At 43.5% G+C, this 24,250-nt stretch overlaps 1 protein-coding gene across 4 annotated transcripts in view; it reads right to left on the bottom strand.

Annotated features, from left to right (window-relative positions):
• LOC124036234 (metabotropic glutamate receptor 3-like) overlaps positions 1-21,825 on the bottom strand; it is a 71,263-nt gene extending 49,438 nt beyond the window's left edge. The window contains exons 1-2 of one of the 4 annotated variants that reach the window (XM_046350553.1): positions 21,731-21,825; positions 4,428-4,493 (exon numbers count right to left, since the gene is read on the bottom strand). In XM_046350553.1, coding sequence (XP_046206509.1) covers positions 4,428-4,466 — 39 coding nt within the window. In that variant the 5' untranslated portion in view covers positions 4,467-4,493; positions 21,731-21,825. Of the gene's footprint in view, positions 1-4,427; positions 4,494-21,041; positions 21,288-21,730 lie in introns of those variants that run through there. The other 3 variants (XM_046350535.1, XM_046350545.1, XM_046350560.1) reach the window with 3 other exon arrangements.
• Positions 21,826-24,250: the final 2,425 nt, after the last annotated feature.

Here is a 24,250-nt window from a genome sequence, read left to right as displayed (position 1 = left end):
TGTGACAAATAACATTTGATTTGATTTGACATTTGATTTGAAAAAGACAGATCCTCAGGTGGGTGGGGCATGCGCTTTGCTACTATAAGGCTAATTGAAGCTTCATAACTCTGTGTTCAACAGTAACATTTGATAACAATGCAAGAGAAACAGATGAACAGGGATTAGATTTACTCTCACAGTTGGCCAAAAATATATATATCTGAAAGCCCTGCCCATAATAAGCTACGCCTTCTGTCTTCTGATCTGACCTGCTGTGTAATATCTCAATTACCCAGCACCAATAACCCAGCATTAACAACCCATCTTTGCTCTTTAAGAAATGAGATTTCTGCATAAATAGACATATCCAAAAGTAATTATTTTTAATCAGATGGCCATTAACAAGACGTGGTAATGTTGCATGACCATAGAAACGTCTGGAACTCACCTTTCTGGTCATTGTTTTACTTGAATTGCTGATGTGTACTCACTTTTGGACACAAGCTCAAGTACATATAACAAAATAATATGAAAATATGAAAAATAATGTATGATTTATTTCCTAATCAACGAAAGTGGGTCAATAGGGCTTGAAATTACTGAAATGCTTTCTAAATATAGTAACAATCAAATGTTATATTATTTCACATTTCTTATTACTGTAAAATAAATATGATCGTACTTAGTGACTATTTCATATAACTGACAACAAATCATTATCTCCTAAACCTCCACTGAGCGGCAAAGAGACACCATTCAAATGTGTGCAGACTTGTTACAACTTTAACTTTAAGCACAAAGTGATTTCGTCCGTCTTTGACCAAGAAAAGTGGCCTTGTTTCAATTCTATGAAATTATATAGAATGGTTTCATGTTGAGAGCTCTAAATCCATCTGAGACTGTGACAGCAAGATTCGCTAGACAGCCACTTTTCATTTATGGTTTGCCAGGCTGGGCTCACTAGCTCAGACGAAGAGAAAATCGAAAGTGTGACACGTCACCCCCTATGCAAATGTGGGATATGAAACCTGACACTTCAAGTCAGCTCTGCTAAGAGAGTGGTAGGGGAGAGCAGACAGATGAGGCTTTCTGGCACTATAAGGCCCGGGACCCTACAGCGTTCACAGAGCACTTGGTCACCAAGATGTCAGTCCGAACCAGGCCAGAACCGCTCAAAGTCTCCCATTTTGGGGGACTTAACATCTAAGAGATGTGAAAGAAAACAACCCAACTATGTGAACCAATGCCTGCAACCCAGCAGTTGGGTCATCCAAACAACCCAGCAGTTGGGACATCCAAACAACCCAGCAGTTGGGACATCCAAACAACCCAGCAGTTGGGTCAACCAAACAACCCAGCAGTTGGGTCAACCAAACAACCCAGCAGTTGGGACATCCAAACAACCCAGCAGTTGGGACATCCAAACAACCCAGCAGTTGGGTCAACCAAACAACCCAGCAGTTGGGACATCCAAACAACCCAGCAGTTGGGTCAACCAAACAACCCAGCAGTTGGGTCAACCAAACAACCCAGCAGTTGGGACATCCAAACAACCCAGCAGTTGGGACATCCAAACAACCCAGCAGTTGGGACATCCAAACAACCCAGCAGTTGGGACATCCAAACAACCCAGCAGTTGGGTCAACCAAACAACCCAGCAGTTGGGACATCTAAACAACCCAGCAGTTGGGTCAACCAAACAACCCAGCAGTTGGATCAACCAAACAACCCAGCAGTTGGGACATCTAAACAACCCAGCAGTTGGGTCAACCAAACAACCCAGCAGTTGGATCAACCAAACAACCCAGCAGTTGGGACATCTAAACAACCCAGCAGTTGGGACATCCAAACAACCCAGCAGTTGGGACATCCAAACAACCCAGCAGTTGGGTCAACCAAACAACCCAGCAGTTGGGACATCTAAACAACCCAGCAGTTGGGACATCCAAACAACCCAGCAGTTGGATCAACCAAACAACCCAGCAGTTGGGACATCTAAACAACCCAGCAGTTGGGACATCCAAACAACCCAGCAGTTGGGACATCCAAACAACCCAGCAGTTGGGTCAACCAAACAACCCAGCAGTTGGATCAACCAAACAACCCAGCAGTAGGGACATCTAAACAACCCAGCAGTTGGGACATCCAAACAACCCAGCAGTTGGGACATCCAAACAACCCAGCAGTTGGGTCAACCAAACAACCCAGCAGTTGGGACATCTAAACAACCCAGCAGTTGGGTCAACCAAACAACCCAGCAGTTGGGACATCCAAACAACCCAGCAGTTGGATCAACCAAACAACCCAGCAGTTGGGACATCTAAACAACCCAGCAGTTGGGACATCCAAACAACCCAGCAGTTGGGACATCCAAACAACCCAGCAGTTGGGTCAACCAAACAACCCAGCAGTTGGGACATCTAAACAACCCAGCAGTTGGGACATCTAAACAACCCAGCAGTTGGGTCAACCAAACAACCCAGCAGTTGGATCAACCAAACAACCCAGCAGTTGGGACATCCAAACAACCCAGCAGTTGGGTCAACCAAACAACCCAGCAGTTGGGACATCTAAACAACCCAGCAGTTGGGTCAACCAAACAACCCAGCAGTTGGATCAACCAAACAACCCAGCAGTTGGGACATCCAAACAACCCAGCAGTTGGGTCAACCAAACAACCCAGCAGTTGGGACATCCAAACAACCCAGCAGTAGGGACATCCAAACAACACAGCAGTTGGATCAACCAAACAACCCAGCAGTTGGGACATCTAAACAACCCAGCAGTTGGGACATCCAAACAACCCAGCAGTTGGGACATCTAAACAACCCAGCAGTTGGGACATCCAAACAACCCAGCAGTTGGGACATCCAAACAACCCAGCAGTTGGGTCAACCAAACAACCCAGCAGTTGGGTCAACCAAACAACCCAGCAGTTGGGTCATCCAAACAACCCAGGATTTTCATTGCTGTCAATAAGATTCTCCTGCAACTATTTGAGAAATGTATCCCCCACTAGGGTCTGTGTTTAGAAATGTTTCACCCATGCTCTTTCAAGCTGACGTCACACCCCAAGGAAAGGTGTGTGTGTGTGTGCACCCGCGTGTGGAAAAAAAGAAGTGTCCAGAGTCACCTTAACGATCGATCGAACACCCAAACTATAAACAATTTATTCCAAGATAAATTCTCAATCTACAAAAGAGGAACCTCATAAAAAGAACACGAAAATACTGTCCTGAGAGTGACCTCCCCACCCCTCATTTCTCTCTCTTTCCATCTTTCTCCCCCTCTTTCGATTCATCTCTCCCCTCCTCTCTCTCCCCCTCTCTCTCCATCTCTCTCTGCCCTGTCTCTCTGTCCCTTTTTATCTCTCTCTGTAAGTCACAGCCCTTCAGCACAACACTGTAATTAACTTGGTTGGCCTGTGTTTTGATGAGTGCCCAGCGCAATATCGTCTGTGTGTGTGTGTGTGTGTGTGTGTGTGTGTGTGTGTGTGTGTGTGTGTGTGTGTGTGTGTGTGTGTGTGTGTGTGTGTGTGTGTGTGTGTGTGTGTGTGTGTGTGTGTGTGTGTGTGTGTGTGTGTGTGTGTGTGTGTGTGTGTGTGTGTGTGTGTTTTGGGTGCAGATAGCGTTTGAGACTAGCAGCCGTTCCACCCAGGGCCTTTCTTTAACAGGATGCTGTAATCTAATTGGCAGCTCATAAAATCAATTTTCAACTGATGAGCCAAATAATAATATCTTCAAACATTCTTATACTACACACGGGCGTGCACACACACACACACACACACACGCACGCACGGACGCACGCACGCACGCACACACACACACACACACACACACACACACACACACACACACACACACACACACACACACACACACACACACACACACACACACACACACACACACACACACACACACACACAGGGAAACATACACAAAAACACACACATGCGCACATGCACATACACACACGCACACAAAGAAACACACACGCGCGCACATTCACACACACAGAAACACACACATGCAAGAGCATGCACACACACACACAGAAACACACACACACAGAACCACACTGCTATCTTACGCTAGCCAGCTCTACCATTTCAGCGACCTCAGAAAAGGAATATTCACCGCGTGGTAACCTCTTAGAGAGAATCAGCTGCATGTTAATGATAACTTAGCTCCTACATATCAGCTCTACAACTAATTAAGCCTATAGCCATCTTGGTGTAGTTATTGTGGCTATTTATACATCACATGTAACACATATCCATATACACATTTAAAAATTACATTAAGCCTCTAAAACACTTGGCTAGCTTATGATGACAGGTATTTGATTACTAATCTTGTGCTGTGTTCCACTGAGAATGTAGGTTACGGTGTTTGAATACCTCACCTTAACATTCCCTCCTAAATAGTGCAGTATCTTACCTGACAAGAAACAGACAAGCCAAAGAGCTGCTGGGTCATGATACATAGCTACATCCCCAGAGTAACCTAGAGAGAGAGGGAGATGGGGGGTTAGACAGAGAATTGGTTGCCAAACAATGTTTAGGGCCACGCACACACGGACACACACACGCGTGCACAGACACACACACGCACACACGGACACACACACGCGTGCACAGACACACACACGCACACACGGACACACACACGCATGCACAGACACACACACAGACACACACACAGACACACACACAGACACACACAGACACACACACAGACACACACACAGACACACACACAGACACACACAGACACACACACAGACACACAGACACACACACACAGACACACACAGACACACACAGACACACACAGACACACACAGACACACACACAGACACACACAGACACACACACAGACACACACACAGACACACAGACTGATGTATTTGTATTGCCCTTCATCCATTTAGTCTTCGTTACATGGTTCAGAAATTGGGCCAGGAGAAAAAGAGTAAAGGGCAAAGATGGAGAGTAGCAGACCTCTATCCTGATAGAGAGACTAATCATGACCTGAAGTTACAGTACACAGGTCAATCACCTTCTAGATCATATTCTCCTCCCTTCCCTCTATCTCTATGCTCTTGCTTTCCCTCCTTACTTTCCTCAAGTTGTGACTCTATTACAAAAACAAGACAGTAGATATTCCATTCTCGTCAAATGTGTGCTCTGCTCACACCTACTTGCAATGAGTAAAACACACTGGTACAATAACATAATATATTTAGTTATGTATTTAGTCATATGCTGTTATATTTAGTCAGCTTCATACAGCGCTTGGACAGAACCCCGAAAAATGTGAACCCAGCTTTTCTCTCCCATCTCCCCATATCTCTCCCCTCCCTCTCGAACAGGCAGGGATGTCGTTGATGACACGTACCCTGCAGAGAGAGGACATGCAGGGTCGATGGACCACAGTACTCACCCCACTCTGCACAGTGTGTGGGTGTTGTGTGTTTGTTTATCTGTACTTCTGTGTGAAAAAGCTCCACCATTGGAGCGGATCTTTCAGTGTGAGAGAGCTAACAGACCATTTCTCTGTTTCCCTTTCTTTCAGTGTGAGAGAGCTAACAGACCATTTCTCTGTTTCCCTTTCTTTCAGTGTGAGAGAGCTAACAGACCGTTTCTCTGTTTCCCTTTCTTCCAGTGTGAGAGAGCTAACAGACCGTTTCTCTGTTTCACTTTCTTTCAGTGTGAGAGAGCTAACAGACCGTTTCTCTGTTTCCCTTTCTTTCAGTGTGAGAGAGCTAACAGACCGTTTCTCTGTTTCCCTTTCTTTCAGTGTGAGAGAGCTAACAGACCGTTTCTCTGTTTCACTTTCGTTCAGTGTGCATCCCTCTGTACTTTACTCTCTCTCTCCCCCCATCTCTCTCTCTCTCTCTCTCTCTCTCTCTCTCTCTCTCTCTCTCTCTCTCTCTCTCTCTCTCTCTCTCTCTCTCTCTCTCTCTCTCCCCTCTCTCTCTCTCTCTCTCTCTCTCTCTCTCTCTCTCTCTCTCTCTCGCTCTCTCTCTCTCTCTCTTTCCCCATCTCTCTCTCTCTCTCTCTCTCTCTCTCTCTCTCTCTCTCTCTCTCTCTCTCTCTCTCTCTCTCTCTCTCTCCCCATCTCTCTCTCTCTCTCTCCCCATCTCTCTCTCTCTCACTCTCCCCATCTCTCTCTCTCTCTCTCTCTCTCTCTCTCTGTCTCTCTCTCCCCATCTCTCTCTCTCTCTCTGTCTCTCTCTCGTCGGAGTGCATGCTGGGAGTGAGTCGTCAAGCAGGAGTGATTGTGAGAGCGAATGGAATTTGTTCTAATATATTGATTAGTTTAGTTGTTTTAAGGGTATCTTGTTTAACTATCACTAAGCACGTATAGGGGTGGTGGGATCTTTAAGGTTGGTTTTTCGCGAGGGCACAACCAGCGGGTGGGGCTGGTTGCAATGGCCACTCGCGGAAGTGTAGAGTTTGAAAAACTTAGTCGGAGGCATGGAGTAAAGATTCCTGCTGCGGCCGGGTGTTCAGTGGAAGAATGTAGCTTGGCTGTGGGTGCTATCATTGGGTATGATAGCATCAAATCAGCCTCAAGGATGAATAGCGCTGTAGTGATATTCTTAGATTAAATTGAAAAGGTGAATAAGATAGTTGAGAGGGGTGTTGTGTTGCGGGAGACACAGACGCCGGTATTTCCGCTTATGAATCCGGCGAAGAAAGTTATGCTTTCTAACGTGCCACCATTTATTAGAGATGAAGTGTTGGAGCGAGAGTTACCTCGCCATGGTCAAATCGTATCTACAATAAAGAAGGTTCTTTTTGGATGCAAATCTCCGTTGTTGAAACATGTCGTGTCTCATAGGAGACAAGTGCATATGATTTAAAAAAAGGACGGAGATGAACTGAAGAGGAGATTGAAATAACGGAAAAGGAAGCGGATGTTTTCAAAATACCGAGGAGTAAAAGGAAGAATTTAAGGGGTGGTGAAGGGTCTAATTCTAAGAGAAAGGTAGAGATTGATAAATCAGTTGAAGATGAACAAGTTGTAGAGATGGTGGAGTTTTCTTCTGGGGAGGATAGCGAGAGTGAGTCATCTGACACGTCACAACAATATAGTGAGATAAATGGGGTGGAAGGGAGGTATGGGATCGAGAGGATACGTCAATTTCTGAAGTTGACAAAAGGGAAAAAATATATGCAGGATTACAATGTAACTGATTTTTTTCCCTGAACGTGAATTGTTTATTGAATCAGCAAAGTTTCTGATGTCAAAAATTACAAGGGGAAGTTTGAAAAGCCCTGAAATTGCTAGACTCAAGAAAGTGGTCACGAGAGTGATAAGTGATGTAAATTCTAAAGAAAATGAAAGAGTTCAGTTGCAGTTTTAACTCTGTAAAGAGATGTGGTGGTTGTATCTTCCTCTGTATATTTTTTGCATCCATGAGCAGTTTTAAGATTTCTTCTTTAAACGTAAATGGGGCAAGAGATGTTAAAAAAAGAGCCATGGTGTATGAGTTAATTAGGGGAAAGGGAAGTGACATACATTTTCTACAAGAAACGCATAGTAATTTGGAAAATGAAGTTATGTGGCAACAGGAGTGGGGGGGACAGTGGTGTGTAGTCATAAAAACTCAAAAAGTGGGGGTGTGGTTATCTTGTTCTCAAAGGGTTTTTGCCTTTGTCATATGAGGTTGAAGAGGTAGTTGAGGGGAGGTTATTAAAAGTTAGAGCAAGGTATGAAAACATCACTATGTGTCTGATAAATGTATATGACCCAGTGGTGACAGTTGAGAGGGTATGTTTTTTAGAGACATTATCAAATACCATTGAGAAATGTAGCAAAGAAGATTATTTATTTATTGCTGGGGATTTTAACTGCACAGTTAGCGATTTAGATAGAAATCACCAAGAACCTCATATAGCCTCAAGGACTTTTTTAAAACGTCTCATTGTAACACATGAACTGTGTGATATTTGGCGGAGTCAACATGGAGGAACAAGACAGTACACCTGGGCGCATGTGAGAGAGAACATCATCTCTATGGCCAGGTTAGATAGGTTTTATGTTTTTGAGCATCAATCTCAGGTCTGTAAATCAAGTGTGATAACACCAGTGGGATTTTCTGATCATTGTTTAATAACAGAGGTGGTGTTCATTAACGATGTAAAACCCAAAAGCGCATACTGGCATTTTAATATAACTTTATTGAGTGATGCTCACTTCAGGAACTGTTTCAGTTTTTTCTGGGAGAGGTGGAGGTCTCAAAAGGCCAGTTTTGTATCCCTTCAACAGTGGTGGGATATAGGGAAAATCCAGATTCAACAATTTTGTAATCAATACACGAGGAATGTCACCAAGGATATCACCAGATCAATGAAAGCCCTAGAGATTGAAATAGTGGAACTCATGACGTTGGTTGAGACCACAGGAGATCGAGGCCATACTCAGGCCCTCAAGAGGAGAAAAGCTGCATTGGCAGACCTGCTGGGTATCAGAGCACAGGGGGCACTGGTGAGAAGTAAGTTTCAGGGAATATCTGAAATGGATGCCTCATCCAAATTTTTCTTTGGTTTAGAGAAAAAGAATGGACAAAGAAAAATTATTAATTGTCTCAAATCAGCTGTTGGACAAGAGCTCACTAGTCCTAGTGAAATTAGAAAGAGGGCAGTAGAGTTCTATGCTGAGCTCTACAAGTGTGAGTACAGAGGATAAAACAGTGACACAGCAGTTTGACACAGCTTGAGCAACCATTGTCTTTGCTTGATTTATACACTGCATTAAAAGGCATGGAAAATGGAAGGGCACCAGGCATCGATGGGCTTCCCGTTGACTACTTTAAGTCTTTTTGGGCTATGTTGGGAGAGGATTGGTTAGAAGTAGTTAATGATAGTTTAACCAGAGGGTTACTACCAATAAGCTGCAGAAGGGCTGTCCTCAACCTACTGCCCAAAAAGGGTGAACCGAGGGAGGTGAAGAACTGGAGGCCGTTGGCTTTATTGTGCACTGATTATAAGATATTGTCAAAGGCTTTGTCCAACAGGCTGCGGGAGGTGATGGGGCAAATCATACATACGGATCAGTCCTACTGTGTTCCTGGCAGGCAGATAGGGGATAACATTTCTCTGATTCGTGATTTTTTGGACGTCTCTAGGGCTATTGGGTTGGATGCTGGTCTAATTTCAATTGATCAGGAAAAGGCATTTGACCGAGTTGAACATCAATATTTATGGCACACGTTTGAGGCGTTTGGGTTCAGCTCTGGTTTTATTGCCATGATAAAGGTGATATATGGTGACATTGAAAGTGTATTGAAAGTTAACAGTGGTTTGAGTGCTCCTTTTAAAGTGTGTAGAGGTATTAGGCAGGGATGTTCTTTGTCAGGAATGTTATATGCCATTGCTATAGAGCCACTACTAAATAGCATTAGAAGTTGCATTGCAGGGGTGTGCCTTTCAGAGGATATTCCTCCTATTCGTCTCTCAGCCTATGCTGATGATATAGTTGTGTTAGTGAAAAATCAAGCGGAGGTGGATAGCTTGAGTCTAATGGTTGATCGTTTTAGGGGAATATCCTATGCAAAGGTAAATTGGGAAAAGAGTTGTGCTTTACAGATTGGAGAATGGTCTGGAGGGATCATGGCTTTGCCAGGGGGGCTAGAATGGTGTAAGGGAGGTTTTAAGTATCTTGGAGTGTACCTAGGAGATGAGGGGACTATGGAAAAAAATTGGAGTGGGGTGGTTGAAATGGTGGAAGGGAGGATGAGGAGATGGCGTTGGTTACTATCTCATATGTCATATAGGGGGCGCACTATTATAGTTAATAATGTGGTTGCCTCTGCACTGTGGCATCGGTTGTCAGTTTTAGAACCACCATCTGGCCTTCTGGCTAAGATACAGGCAATTATTGTGGATTTATTTTGGGATAAATATCACTGGGTTCCACAAAGTGTTTTGTATTTGTCAAAAGAGGAGGGGGGACAAGGTCTTGTACATCTTGCTAGTAGGGCTGCTGCTTTCCGGTTTCAGTTTATTCAAAGGTTGCTTTATGGACCGGAAAATATGGTGTGGAGAGGGGTGGCAGGTCTTATATTACAGCGGGTTGGAGGATTATGTTTAAAGAAGGCTTTATTTCTGGTTGACAGTAGCCAGATTTCTAGGGAGAGAGTACCTCCGTTTTACAGAGGCCTTCTCAGAGTGTGGAGCATAATGAAGGTGTCCAGATGAACTTCAGCGGAGTCAGTGCATTGGCTGTTGGAGGAACCTCTGGTGTATGGGGCAAGACTGGATTGTACAACTGCAGCTGTTCCACATTTCTCCAAGATTCTGGTGAAGGGGAAAATAATCACCTTAAAACAGTTAATGGCCATGGCTGGGCCCGCTTTAATGGATGGAAGACGGGTGGCAGAACATTTGGGGATGAGGTCGGAAAGGATTGGTACTGGTGATATGCAATGGAGGGTTTTACATGGCATCATTGCAGTTAATGCTTTTGTATCTGTTATTAACTCAGATGTTAGCGATGGATGTCCTTTTTGTAATATAAGAGAACCCATTTTTCACTGTTTTATGGAGTGTGAGAGGATAAAACCTCTATTGGAAATGCTGGAATCTTTGTTTAAAGTTGTAGGGGAGTTTTTCAATGACACTGTTTTTATTTTGGGGTTTCAATATAGTAAACAACAGAAAAGAAAATGTCAAATGTTTTAAAAAAAATTGGGACAAGCTAAGATGTCAATTTTTCTGAGTAGGAAACATAAGATAGAAACGGGATATGGGCAGGATGTAAGATGTGTTTTTAAAGGATTAGTGAAAGCAAGAATAAAAGTAGATTTTGAGTTCTTTTGAGCTGTAAAAGATCTCTTATTATTTGAGGAGAAGTGGGCCTACGAAGGAGCGCTTTGTTTTGTAGAGGAGGGGAAATTATTTTTTGAAATAAGTTGAATGTATATGTTATGTATTTATTTTTGTTTAGGAATTACATTTGTTGTTTCATTTCTGAAAAGGCAGTGTGTCATTATTTATGTTAACACTTGAGTAAAAAATAAAGGTTTTATAAAAACTCAAACTCTCTCTCTCTCTCCATCTCTCTAGGTAGCAGATACATAAACAGTTCACACTATGTGGTATATTTAATAGAGACCTGCACAAATAATTTTTGAGGTTAAGTTTGTGTGTGTGTGTGTGTGTGTGTGTGTGTGTGTGTGTGTGTGTGTGTGTGTGTGTGTGTGTGTGTGTGTGTGTGTGTGTGTGTGTGTGTGTGTGTGTGTGTGTGTGTGTGTGTGTGTGTGTGTGTGTGTGTGTGTGTGTGTGTGTGCGCGCGCGCGTGCGTGTTTGGTATTCCAGACATACTCCTGCCTGTGTATTGGGTGAGATGGACAGTTCATTCATTATTTACAGAGTGTGTTTTAGGGAGGAAAGACTGTCAATCCATAAATAGGACAGAGAGGTACAGTTAAACACACACCAGCACACTACACACACCCCTAAAATGATTCAACACCAACCCATCCCACTTGGTCTAAAGACTCTAGGAGTAGCTCAGTAAGCACAGTAAGTCAGTTTAGACTAGCGGTTAAGAGCATCGGGCCAGTAAATGAAAAGTCACTGGTTCAAATCCCTGAGACAACTAAGCTGAAAAATCTGTCAATGTGCCCTAATTGGCACCCTAATTGCTTTGGATAAGAGTGTCTGTTAAATGACTAAAATGTAGCTATGTCCTTAACAGCCCAGGGGCATTGTGCACAGGGGCATTGACATGCTGAAACAGGAAAGGGCCTTCCCAAAAAGTTGGAAGCTCTTTAATTTCTTGTTACTTTTATTTCTTATTCTTATCTGTATTTTTTAAACTGCATTGTTGGTAAAGTCTACACCTGTTCTATTCAGTAGATTTTTGTTAAACAATTTTTTACTAGGCAAGTCAGTTAAGAACAAATTCTTATTTTCAATGACGGCCTAGGAACAGTGGGTTAACTGCCTGTTCAGGGGCAGAACGACAGATTTGTACCTTGTCAGCTTGGGGATTCGAATTTGCAACCTTTCGGTTACTAGTCCAACACTCTAACCACTAGGCTACCCTGCCGCCCCATGTGACTAATACAATTTGATTTGATCGAATCATCTGTAATGTCATTGTATGCTACAGCATTAAGATTTCCCTTCATTTGGGACGAAGGGGCTAAGCGCAAAACATGAAAAACAGCCCCAGACCATTATTCCTCTTCCACCAAACTTTACAGTTGGCACTATGCATTGGGGCAGGTAGTGTTCTCCTGGCATCTGCCAAACCCAGATTCGTTCGTCAGACTGCCATATGGTGAAGAGTGATTCATCACTCCAGAGAACATGTTTCCATTGCTCCAGAGTCCAATGGCAGTGAGCTTTACACCCCTACAGCTGATGCTTGGCATTGCGCATGGTGATCTTAGGCTTGTGTGCAGCTGTTTGGTCATGGAAACCCATTTCATGAAACTCCTGACGAACAGTTTTTGCGTTGATGTTGCTTCGAGGCAGTTCGGAACTTGGTAGTGAGTGTTGCAACCGAGGACAGGCGATTTTTACACTCTACAGGTGCTTCAGCGGTCCTGTTCTGTAAACATGTATGGCCTACCTAAGAAGTTGTTGCTCCAAGACGTTTCCACTTCACAATAACAGCACTTAAAGTTGATCGGGGCAGCTCTAGCAGGGCAGACATTTGATAAACTGACTTGTTGGTGGAATCCTATGACGGTGCCACGTTGAAAGTCACTGAGCTCTTCAGTAAGGCCCATTGTACTGCCAAAGTTCGTCTATGGAGATTGCATGGCTGTGTCCACGATTTTCTACACCTGTCAGCGCACCCACATCCCTTCAACACATTGCAAGCAAAACATGTTTGCAACCCCCCTCTTGACAGTGGAGAGAAAGTTTTAGAGTTAATTTCATGCAATTCTACACATTTTGACATGGGGTTTGCTACAATTCCACACATTTTGCCATGAGGCAAGATACGATTTTACAATTTGAATCTCAGGTCATAAAAAGAATTGTGATTGCAAGTGAACCAAAACACTTCAGATGTAAAGACCAAATCAACCCAAAGCTGTCTGGGGTTTCACCTACGGGTCAAACTATAGACTATAGATTTAGTGACTCGATGGTACATCCACCACTACTACTATAACTGATGCAATACCAGTGCAGTATGTCATCAGATTTGTCTAATAAGGATTCATAGTTATAATGCACATCATATGTCACTATTTACCAATCATAATCAATAATCCATCATTTGTGCTGTGGTCCTTAACGCCCTGCTGACCCCCACACAGAGCAGGGCTTATTAGAGTAACGATCAGGCCGCACAGTCAGCTCCCTGCGGGTCACAGGTCACAGCCAGAGAATTTGAAGTAATAGAATGGAATCAGCTCTAACATCCATACCCTATCACCTTCATCCAGTGGTGCAATACAGTCCTATTTGGTTATATGGATGTATGAGTAGTAATTATATAGTTGGGGGTGCCATCGTGTACATAGTTATCCCATTATACTAGTGTAAGAAAAAATGTCATCAAATGAATTCAAAGGCTGTAGATTTAAACCTGGGTCATCTGTAGACCACTAAGCCCTGTTTCTGTAGTAGGACATTGCCTGAAGCGTAGTCAGGACACTGACTGTGTGACGGGTTCAGTCCGGGAGTGAAAGGACAGGGGGTTGGTGGAAGGAGAGGAGAGATGGTGTTTGGCTATCACTGCATGCTAATCTCCAAGACAAGTTGCCTGCTAGTGCCCCTGGCTGTGTGTGTTTGCCTGTGTTTGTGTGTGTGTCAGGCATCATTTTGTCAACAAAACTCAAATATTCATCAAACACCTATTTTTCAGTGCCAATTGACGAGACTATAACTGACTAAATAGACCCAGAAAAAAAACATGTGAAGGGCGATTCCGGCATCGCTGGCGTGACAGGCGGCTCTGGCAGTTCCTGGCTGGCTGACGGCTCTGGCAGCTCCTGGCTGGCTGACGGCTCTGGCAGCTCCTGGCTGACTGACGGCTCTGGCATCTCCTGGCTGACTGACGGCTCTGGCAGGTCCTGGCTGACTGACGGCTCTGGCAGGTCCTGGCTGGCTGACTGACGGCTCTGGCAGCTCCTGGCTGACTGACTGCTCTGGCATCTCCTGGCTGACTGACGGCTCTGGCAGGTCCTGGCTGACTGACGGCTCTGGCAGGTCCTGGCTGACTGACGGCTCTGGCGGCTCCTGGCTGACTGACTGCTCTGGCGGCTCCTGGCTGACTGACGGCTCTGGCGGCTCCTGGCTGAGTGTCCATAATGTTTATTTAAAGACATAAACTGAACACTACAAAACAATAATTGTGAAATGACTGAAACCGAAACAGTACCGTGTGGCAACAAACACTCAAATGGAAACAAACACCCACCACTCAAAAGTGAAACCCAGGCTACCTAAGTATGATTCTCAATCAGAGACAACTAACGATACCTGCCTCTGATTGAGAACCATACTAGGCTGAACTCAAAACCCCAACATAGAAAAATACACCCCAACTCACGCCCTGACCATACTAAATAAATACAAAACAAAGGTCAGAACGTGACACAGAACTGCAGATTTTTTCCAACTTGCCAGCTCAGGGACTCAAACCAGTGATCTTTCAGTTACTGGCCCAACGCTCTTAACCACAAGGCTACCTGCTAGGCTAGCTGCTGCCCTGGAAACCGCATGTCCTTAAGCCAAATGTATTATAGCTGGGGACTTTAATAAAGTAAATCTGAGGAATATGCTACCGAAATTCTATCAACACATCTCCTGTATTAAATGGGCATCACGGACTTATAAGGCCCTCACCCACCCAAATTTCTTCAGCCTTCTGAGTGTGAAGAGGCACTCAGAAGGCTGAAGAAATTTGGCTTGGCCCATAAGACCCTCACAAACTTCTACAGATGCACCATTGAGAACATGCTGTGGGGATGTAACACCACCTGGTATGGCAATTTCACAGTCGGCAATTGCAGGGCTTTTCTGAGGGTGGTGCGGTCAGCCCAAAGCATTAGCGCGGGCCCACTGCCTGCCCACTACAGCACCCGCTGTCAGAGGAAGGCCAAGAAGATCATCAAGGACCTCAGCCACCCGAGCTACGGCATGTTCACCCCGCTACCATCTAGAAGGCGGAGACAGTATAGGTACATCAAAGTTTGGACAGAGACTCTACCCTGCCCAGTACCCTGCCCTGAAACTTAGTTACTATTACTAGCCGGCTACCACCCACTACTCTACCGTGCACCTTAGAGACTGCTGCCCTATGTACATAGACAAGCAATCACTGGTCACTTTAATAATGTTTACATACTGTTTTACCCACTTCACATGTACTGTGTATACTGTACTCTAGATAAGGCTCATCCTATATAACTACTGCTGTACAAACATTTTCTATTCGAATACGGTTCATGCTGTCTATACACACCATATACCATTATCTGACATTCTGATATTTATTACTTTCTTTATTTAAAAATGGGGATTTTGTGTGTATTGTTTTGTATTGCTAGGTACGACTACACTGTTGGAGCTAGAAACACAAGCATTTTGCTGCACGTGCGGTAACATCTGCAAATCTGTATATGCGACCTATAAACTTTGATTTTATTTTATTAGTTAAACAACAGTCTATCAATGCTTTTCTCTCCCTTGACTATAGAAAAGTAGTCTGACTTTGAATTTGTAGTCTCGCTTCCCCCACTGCATTTCTATTGTGCTTTGGCCGGCTGCATTTTACATTCATAAAGCATATCGAGGGCTGTTCTAAAACTAGGCTACTTGCAGACAAGACCTTTGGCCATTTGTTAAGGCGACACCTTGTTCATGTTACCTCATGAGTTAGCTATAGCTAACAACCTGGGGCCGTGTTCAGCAGGACGCAATGTTTTCCTTATTGAGGAAAAATGTACTTCCCACAACTGTGATATGTGGTTGTCTCACCTACTGTAGCTATCTTAACATAAATGCACTAACTGTACGTCGCTCTGGAAAAGAGCGTTAGATAAATTACACAAATGTTACGTAAATGTAGAATAGAAATTCCTCTCGGAATAAGGAATAATGTCAGCTTCATTCATGAAATTGATTGACTAAATTCCTCTTGCCACTACACTATATCTGACTTGGTAAATAACTTTATTTTGAGTTAATGTGGATCCAGTGACTCAGACTTGAACACTTGGACCAGGACTCAAGCACTGGGACTCAGACTTCAGCCATAGGGACCATTGGTGACTCAGACTCGGACATATGGGACTTGGGACTCGATTTGGACTCAACTTTTAGTGACTTGATTACATCAATGTGTCTGCAGGGTCTGTGGAACGTCAAGGGCAATGACACAACCAACAGACGGAGGTGCAACCCAGACTACTTTGCCAATACTTTGCAGCACCATCTGGTGATTGTGCCTCTCTCGCTCTCTCTGAGCTTGTGTATGTCTGTTTGTTTTGTATGTAATGTGCAATACCTGTGTAGGATGAGTTAAGAATTTACATGGCCAGATAGTTCTTATATATTTTTTAAATATGTTTGTCATATTTCTGCTATTGGGAAGAGAATAGAATGTTACACAGAACATATGTTGGTAGGACAAGGCTATGCATGTTTGGTCACATGGAAGTCAGTGATTTATGTTTACTATAGGTTAATAAGGCGATTCCGGCATCAGGGACTCAAACCAGTGATCTTTCAGTTACTGGCCCAACGCTCTTAACCACAAGGCTACCTGCTAGGCTAGCTGCTGCCCTGGAAACCGCATGTCCTTAAGCCAAATGTATTATAGCTGGGGACTTTAATAAAGTAAATCTGAGGAATATGCTACCGAAATTCTATCAACACATCTCCTGTGTTAAATGGGCATCACGGACTTATAAGGCCCTCACCCACTAGGGTAAAACTAACCTGTCTCACGACGGTCTAAGCCCAGCTCACGTTCCCACACACTTTTCACTGATGTGACTAAAATGTGACTAAAATGAAAGGGCATTTAACAGAGGTGTGGAATCGAGGCACACGACTTGGATTTGAGTCTGACTCAAGTCACACAACCAAAAGACTCAGAACTTGAATTTGACTTGAGACTGATGACATGAAATTACCTCTGATTGGACCTGGAAACTGTCAATCAACACAGCTCTGGTAAACTAGTGCAGAGAGAACGTTTTGGGAGTGTGAAACTGAATTTAAAAAATATAGCCTTCCATTTGTATTTTGTATTTATACCTTTGCTTATTCAATCTGGTCACTAACATGGGCTTATGTCATTGCACCAAAGTATTGTTTAAAAAACATCTAATCTATGCTTGAGAGCCAAAGAGTTGCCAGTCATCAGCATTGGTGCGCAAAGGCGAGCTCACATATCCAGATTAGCGACCAGAAAGTTGTTACATTTTCTCCGGTTTTGCCTATCAAAAACAGAGTAGCCTACTTACGTTCATGTTATCCATATAAAGTACCGTTTAGCAATCTGCTACGGACGCATCTTTGCCACAACAATAGGCTATCTGGTGACGTCATTGATCATTTTCATATTGCAGATAGGCCTAGTTTGGTTGGGTTATAATTATATACGTGGTACTGGCTATATGTCTAATGATATATGTAACATCGCACTACCTTCAACACTTGAAGATGTAACATATTCTAGTGAATTAATTGCAATATTTGTGAGGAAGAAAAACGCTCTAGACAGATCATGCTTTCCATCTGATTCTGTAATCTCCGATGTAAACCGTATGATCCTGCTTGCGCTGGACTCCAGAGAAGTGACAATGTGACATGATGTCCCTAGTTGAAATAGACTGCTAACAGGATGACTTTCAGCTCCAAATGCAGGTGTAAAACACACTTTATTTCTGTATCTTGCGTTTTGAAAATGCATCACCGTTTTATGGCTGTAATGACAGGCTACATTTGCGCATCGATTGTAAACGCGTGCATGTGCAAGCTTTGAATCACTCGTTTTTGGTGTAGGAGGTCAAAAGGTTTGAAATTCACAGCTAGTGAACATATTGCTGATTTGCTGTACATCTATAGGATGGGGTGCAGCGCAAACGTCAAATTGTAGGGATAGGGGATTGCCATAAATGAATATGCATCTGTCACTCCAAAAATGATTTGGCGATCAAGAATATGAACCGTTTACTTCGCAAGCTCACCAGCAATGAGGCATCAAGCAGCAATTACTAGCATAGGCCTACTTGCTTTTTGGTAAGTCAAAATTGCTTGAAATATATAATTTACTTATGAAGCTAGCATTTGGAATGAATTATTCCATAATCAAAATGGGTTGTCGACAAAATAATGAAAAGGGTTGTCTGGTAGCCTCAATAAATAGACAAAGATGTATAGTTTATCAAGTCATAGTCATGTTTTTTTACTTGACTTGACTTGAAAAAAACTTGTGACTCGACTGGGCTTGACTTGATCTTGGAATGCACAACTTGATTCAAGACTCAACCCATTCTACTTGGGACTTGACTTGAGACTTGGACGTTGTGACTTGAGACTTGCTTGTGACTCGCATAATGGTGATTTGGTCCCACTTCATTTAATTTCATTTCATTGACTAAAATGGTCCCACTGTTTTTGGAAATTTAACAATAACTAGACTAAATCATTATTCAAATGACAAAAATGTGACTAAGACTATTTTAGTCAAAATAACTAAGATTAGACTATATATAAAAAAGAGTGCCAAAATTAACACTGGTGTGTGTGTGTTCGTTCCCCTGTTGGGTACCCTCTAGTTAGTAGACCCAGTACAGCCAGTGAGCACAGAGCATCTTTCTCACCATCCCCTCTCTCTCTCTTCTCTCTCTCTCTCTCTCTCTCTCTCTCTCTCTCTCTCTCTCTCTCTCTCTCTCTCTCTCTCTCTCTCTCTCTCTCTCTCTCTCTCTCTCTCTCTCTCTCTCTCTCTCTCTCTCTGTCTCTCTCCTCCTCTCCCTCTCTCCCTCTATCCCTCTCTCCCTCTATCCCTCTCTCCCCCTCTCTCTCTCTCTCAGCCTCATAATTTATTAACCGACCTGATCTCTCTCTCAGACTCACCAGTATCCCACTGCCCTTTCACTACCTCACACCACAGAGATAGAGTGTGTGTGTTTATGAGCTACATGCAGCAGTCTGTAGTCTCTCCTGTTTCTTCAACAGAGCAGAACGGTGTGAGATTGTTACAGGGACACATCAACTGTAGCAGAAATGCAGGACCCCCCCACCACTGTCCAAATACAAACACACACATTACACTAGAGAAGCATAACTCTATACTGCACCTACAAGCTGTATCAGATGAGTTATCGTCCTGTACATGAATCACTGACATCATTAGATTATGAACAGTCAGAGTTATTACCATGATTGTAGACTGAGCTGTGAGTCAATAAAAGCTTACTGTAAATGGCCTTCCAGACTCATTCAACAAACATAACATCCTCATAGATCAGTTCATTAAAACATCGCTACATCTGGACTACATGGGCCCCATATGAATACATTTTCACAATCATAGAAAAAGCAACAAAAGCACCATTGTCTGTGCTACAGGTGACAGACAGCAACAGTCCGGTGATTTGTTAACTTGCGCATGCTGTTTATGTCAATTCCCAAACCCTCTTTCTTATCATGTTTGGCTACTGCATGAAGAGACTGACTGATGGTCTGTGAGGACTGACAGAAGAACAGATGGACGCACAGACAAACGCATGCACACACAGACACAGACACAGACAGACACAGACATGCACACACACATAGAGAGAAACAGCCAGTTGAGAGGGCTTATTTCCCTGTGCTGAGTAAAGAGAGTGCTGTTGAACTGCTAATGATGTGATGGAGGCTCTGTACTGCATTCATCCCACAGAGTACAGCTCTGCATGAAAAATAGAGTCTAGAAGGCCATGCAGGAACGCACACGTATCATCTACACATATCTACACCAACACATAGCCTATACAAACCACAAGGCCATATCCATTCACACACATGTACAGCAATATTGTGTCTTTACCTGCACACACACACACACACACACACACACACACACACACACACACACACACACACACACACACACACACACACACACACACACACACACACACACACACACACACACACACACACACACACACACACACACACACACACACACACACACACACACACACACAATCATTCTCTCTCTTTCTTTAAGCAACCCACTGTGTAGTTTGTTTTCCAGATTGTAATTACTTTTCACTCATTAGCTAGGCTATTGACAATAATAATTTAGGCCTATGCACTGTGAGCTGCTTGATTTATAATAGTGCTATATTTAAACTAGCCTACTACTTTTCATCGTGATAGATGTATAATAGTAACTGATTGATGGAGGCAAAGCTGTAAACAACAGACAACAAACACACATATTTAATTCTAAACAGACAGTGGGGGAATAAATGAGGTATCTTCGCATACACACAGACTGTACCATACAGATGCACATATCCAAACACACACACACTCTCAGACAAGCATGTATGCATGCATGTACACACACACACACACACACACACACACACACACACACACACACACACACACACACACACACACACACACACACACACACACACACACACACACACACACACACACACACACACACACACACACACACACACACACACACACACACACACACACACACAGCAATGCACTCAGGAGAGCCAGGTAAAGCTCTGTGATCTGAAAGAGCCTTTTCAGGCTTTTAGGAGAGACACCCAGTGACACACATAGACAAGTCAGGAGAGAGAGAGAAACACACAAACACTCACTCCCTCACGCCCGCACGCACACACGTAAACGCCAAGTCTGTCAGTCAGGAGGGTCCTGAGAGACAGAAGAGAAACATAGAGGCAACCGAAAACTGTCCTACCTTTAACTATAAGTACAGCGTCACATACATGATTTGGGTTTATCGACACCATGCCTAAACAACCTGCTATCAAATCCCAGAGCCGCGTGGGAGAAAAGACAAGTACACGGGCTCACCTGCGGACGAGGAGGGCACAGTCGCTGAGCACACCGCGGATTGATGGGTGTGTAAATCGATGCGTTCGCGCGCAGTTTGTAGGAATACAATCTTCAACCACAAACATACCTGTATTAACTCATCAGTTACTGTATCCATATATTGTGTCACCGAGGTTAGAAAGCACTTATCACGTCGTTTGTTATGCTACTTCGATTTCGTGGAATCCTCGGTCCATTGTGTCTGTAACGAATTATGTAACAGCCAAAATAACTTATCCACACTGCAGAAAACACTGCTACTGCGACGCACGGAAATCTGACTTTTCTTTCATTTTCTACAATATGACCATTTTACAGACATTCTGAAACTCAAACTCAACCTTCGTTTGTCTGACAATTACTTTTCTCTCGTCTTGAAAGGAATTGAGCTGGAATTAATCAAATACTATCACTCACACATCATATCACATTATGATGAAGGATGCAGATATGGTTACGTGTCTGTAAATGCAATGCAAACCGCAAGATACATTTCCATTTTACTACGTCATTAGGTCAACAGTTGACAACATAATTGAAGTTGCCCTCGCGTGCGCATGTAAACTACCTGTCAAAAAAGCTCCTACCTACGTAGCCCATATACGTGTTCTTGAAAAAAGACACATTGTGAGTACAATGTCCAGAGATAAAATATTCTAATGACTTACCTTATTTATAATGTGAAGTGCGCAAATCTTGCAGCTATTTGAGCACTTGAGACGAGTTTCTCTTACTCCTGATCCCTCAGTGGAGTCATACTGCGAGAGAGAGAGAGCGAGAGAGAGAGAGAGGGAACAAATACATCTGTACCAGAGCGCGTGCAGCCCTTGCCAGAGGATGCTTCAGTCTCCTAGCAACAACAATCGATCTGGCAAGGATACATTTTTATTGGATAAAATGAATACTTGGCCATTCACCCCTTTAACACGCTTACTAAAATAACATCTGTTTATCTCCAACACAGCGAGCAAACAGAAAGAGACAGAGCAAGAGCGAGCGAGAGATCATCAACCCTGTAGTAAAAACAACATGTAAGCAGATAGTGACACATTTTGGATGTATGTGTATGACTAATACGATCAGATTAAATTCATTAAGCATGGCCCGAGAAAAAAATATTGCTACCTATGGTTGAGAATAAGATCCTGGGAAATGAAATGATACCGCACAGGGGGTATACTTTCTGAACCTCTAAATTAATAGAACCAGATATGGCTGGGAGCCACTTCCTCTCCCAATGGGAACCAAGGAACACTGTTGGCCTGCCCTATTACCTGAGGTCCACAGCGCTAAGTCACACAGCCTTACACAGGCTATAGGATGGAGACTGTTTGGATAGTGGGCTCTCTCCCATCCCTCATACTCTCTCTCCTTCCCTCCTCCACCATTCTGTCACACCCTTCTTCTGAATACCAACACATTCTCTCTCTGTGTGTGTGTGTGTGTGTGTGTGTGTGTGTGTGTGTGTGTGTGTGTGTGTGTGTGTGTGTGTGTGTGTGTGTGTGTGTGTGTGTGTGTGTGTGTGTGTGTGTGTGTGTGTGTGTGTGTGTGTGTGTGTGTGTGTGTGTGTGTGTGTGTGTGTGTGTGTGCCTGCGTGTGTGGGGCCAGTGCCCTCTCTCAGGCCCAGGCATGCATGGGAGTGCCTTTGCGTTATGTTCAAGAGGAGTTGCACACTTTCATAATGGCATTCTAATGACTCTATGCACACACACACATACACACACCAGCGCAGTCGGTGCCGTTTAAGATGAGGGAGGATGATAATATTTTTTAGGAACATGGCCTTATTTCTGTTACAGCATATTGGATGACTGTCATTCATATTATATTCACCCCAGCTCAATGTGACATTGATAAGTCTATGCTACTACATGATACTCTAATTTCCCCGGTACCAATCACGAGGTTGCTACATCCTAGCCTATAAATGAGCGTTTACAACGTAGCTGTACAAACAAAAACCTCAAGATCATTTGAACCAGAGCTTTCGGTAAACAGGTCTGTGTCTGTGTATTGGGAAGTTAGCCAAGCGTATAGAGGCATTTAAGACAAAGTCATTTTTGATTGGGAATGTAATCACTGCTTTATTGTATATTGTGCAGCCTGTCTGTTTTGTATGCATGACAAGATGACTGGGTTATGTGCAGTGTTAGACTGGTGCTTTGTTCCCTATACTTCTGCATCAACATATGGTGACAACCCCCCTAACAACATACAGCACATACTGTACACACACACACACACACACACACACACACACACACACACACACACACACACACACACACACACACACACACACACACACACACACACACACACACACACACACACACACACACACACACACACACACACACACACACACACACACACACACACTTACACACACTCGCACTGATGTAGTGGCGGGCCCAGCCTGTGTTGCTCTCCACATCCACCATTCTGTCACACCTCTGTGAACCTGTTGTTGCTTTTGTGATGACAGCCTGTAGGTTTGATATCTGATTGGAAGTTAACTTAAAGTAATTGGTCAACAACTTAGATTTTGAATCGAGACTACTCAGATGTTATAGAAGGGTCTTAGCTTCATTGAGTTTTTCTCTTTTTGTTCCTGACCTGCTGTGGTGAGATACACTCTCCCGTTCTCGCTCCTCTCCCAAGAGCTTTAGGGCCCTTGAGGCCCTTGACCTCTGTCTCCCTCTCTGATCATGCCTAGATTATTCATGTATTGTTCATGTTAGTATTGCCTTGCAACTTGTATAATTTAATCATACATTGTACAAAGTTATTAAATATCTGCCTTTGAGATAGACAATTCCCAGACCTTTCTTGATAGTAAATTATTCTTACTCAGCTATAGTCCTGGTTGTACATTGCTATATTATCTTTTGGAGTCAGATAAACATTTTAATAGACGTTGTTGATGTTAATTAATTATTACGGGTTGCATGTGAGGTATATGTAGTATCGAATATTACCCCACTACACACACACACACACACACACACACACACACACACACACACACACACACACACACACACACACACACACACACACACACACACACACACACACACACACACACACACACACACACACACACACACACACACACACACACACACACACACACACACACACACACACACAGCTCTGGTGCCAGTCACAGCTCTCACAGACTA

This window comes from Oncorhynchus gorbuscha, linkage group LG01 (genome assembly GCF_021184085.1).
Source record: "Oncorhynchus gorbuscha isolate QuinsamMale2020 ecotype Even-year linkage group LG01, OgorEven_v1.0, whole genome shotgun sequence".
In the NCBI taxonomy this organism is placed as follows: Eukaryota; Metazoa; Chordata; class Actinopteri; order Salmoniformes; family Salmonidae; genus Oncorhynchus; species Oncorhynchus gorbuscha.
The sequence above is the reverse complement of the archived record's forward strand: the minus strand, read 5'-3'. Positions and strand labels throughout refer to the sequence as shown.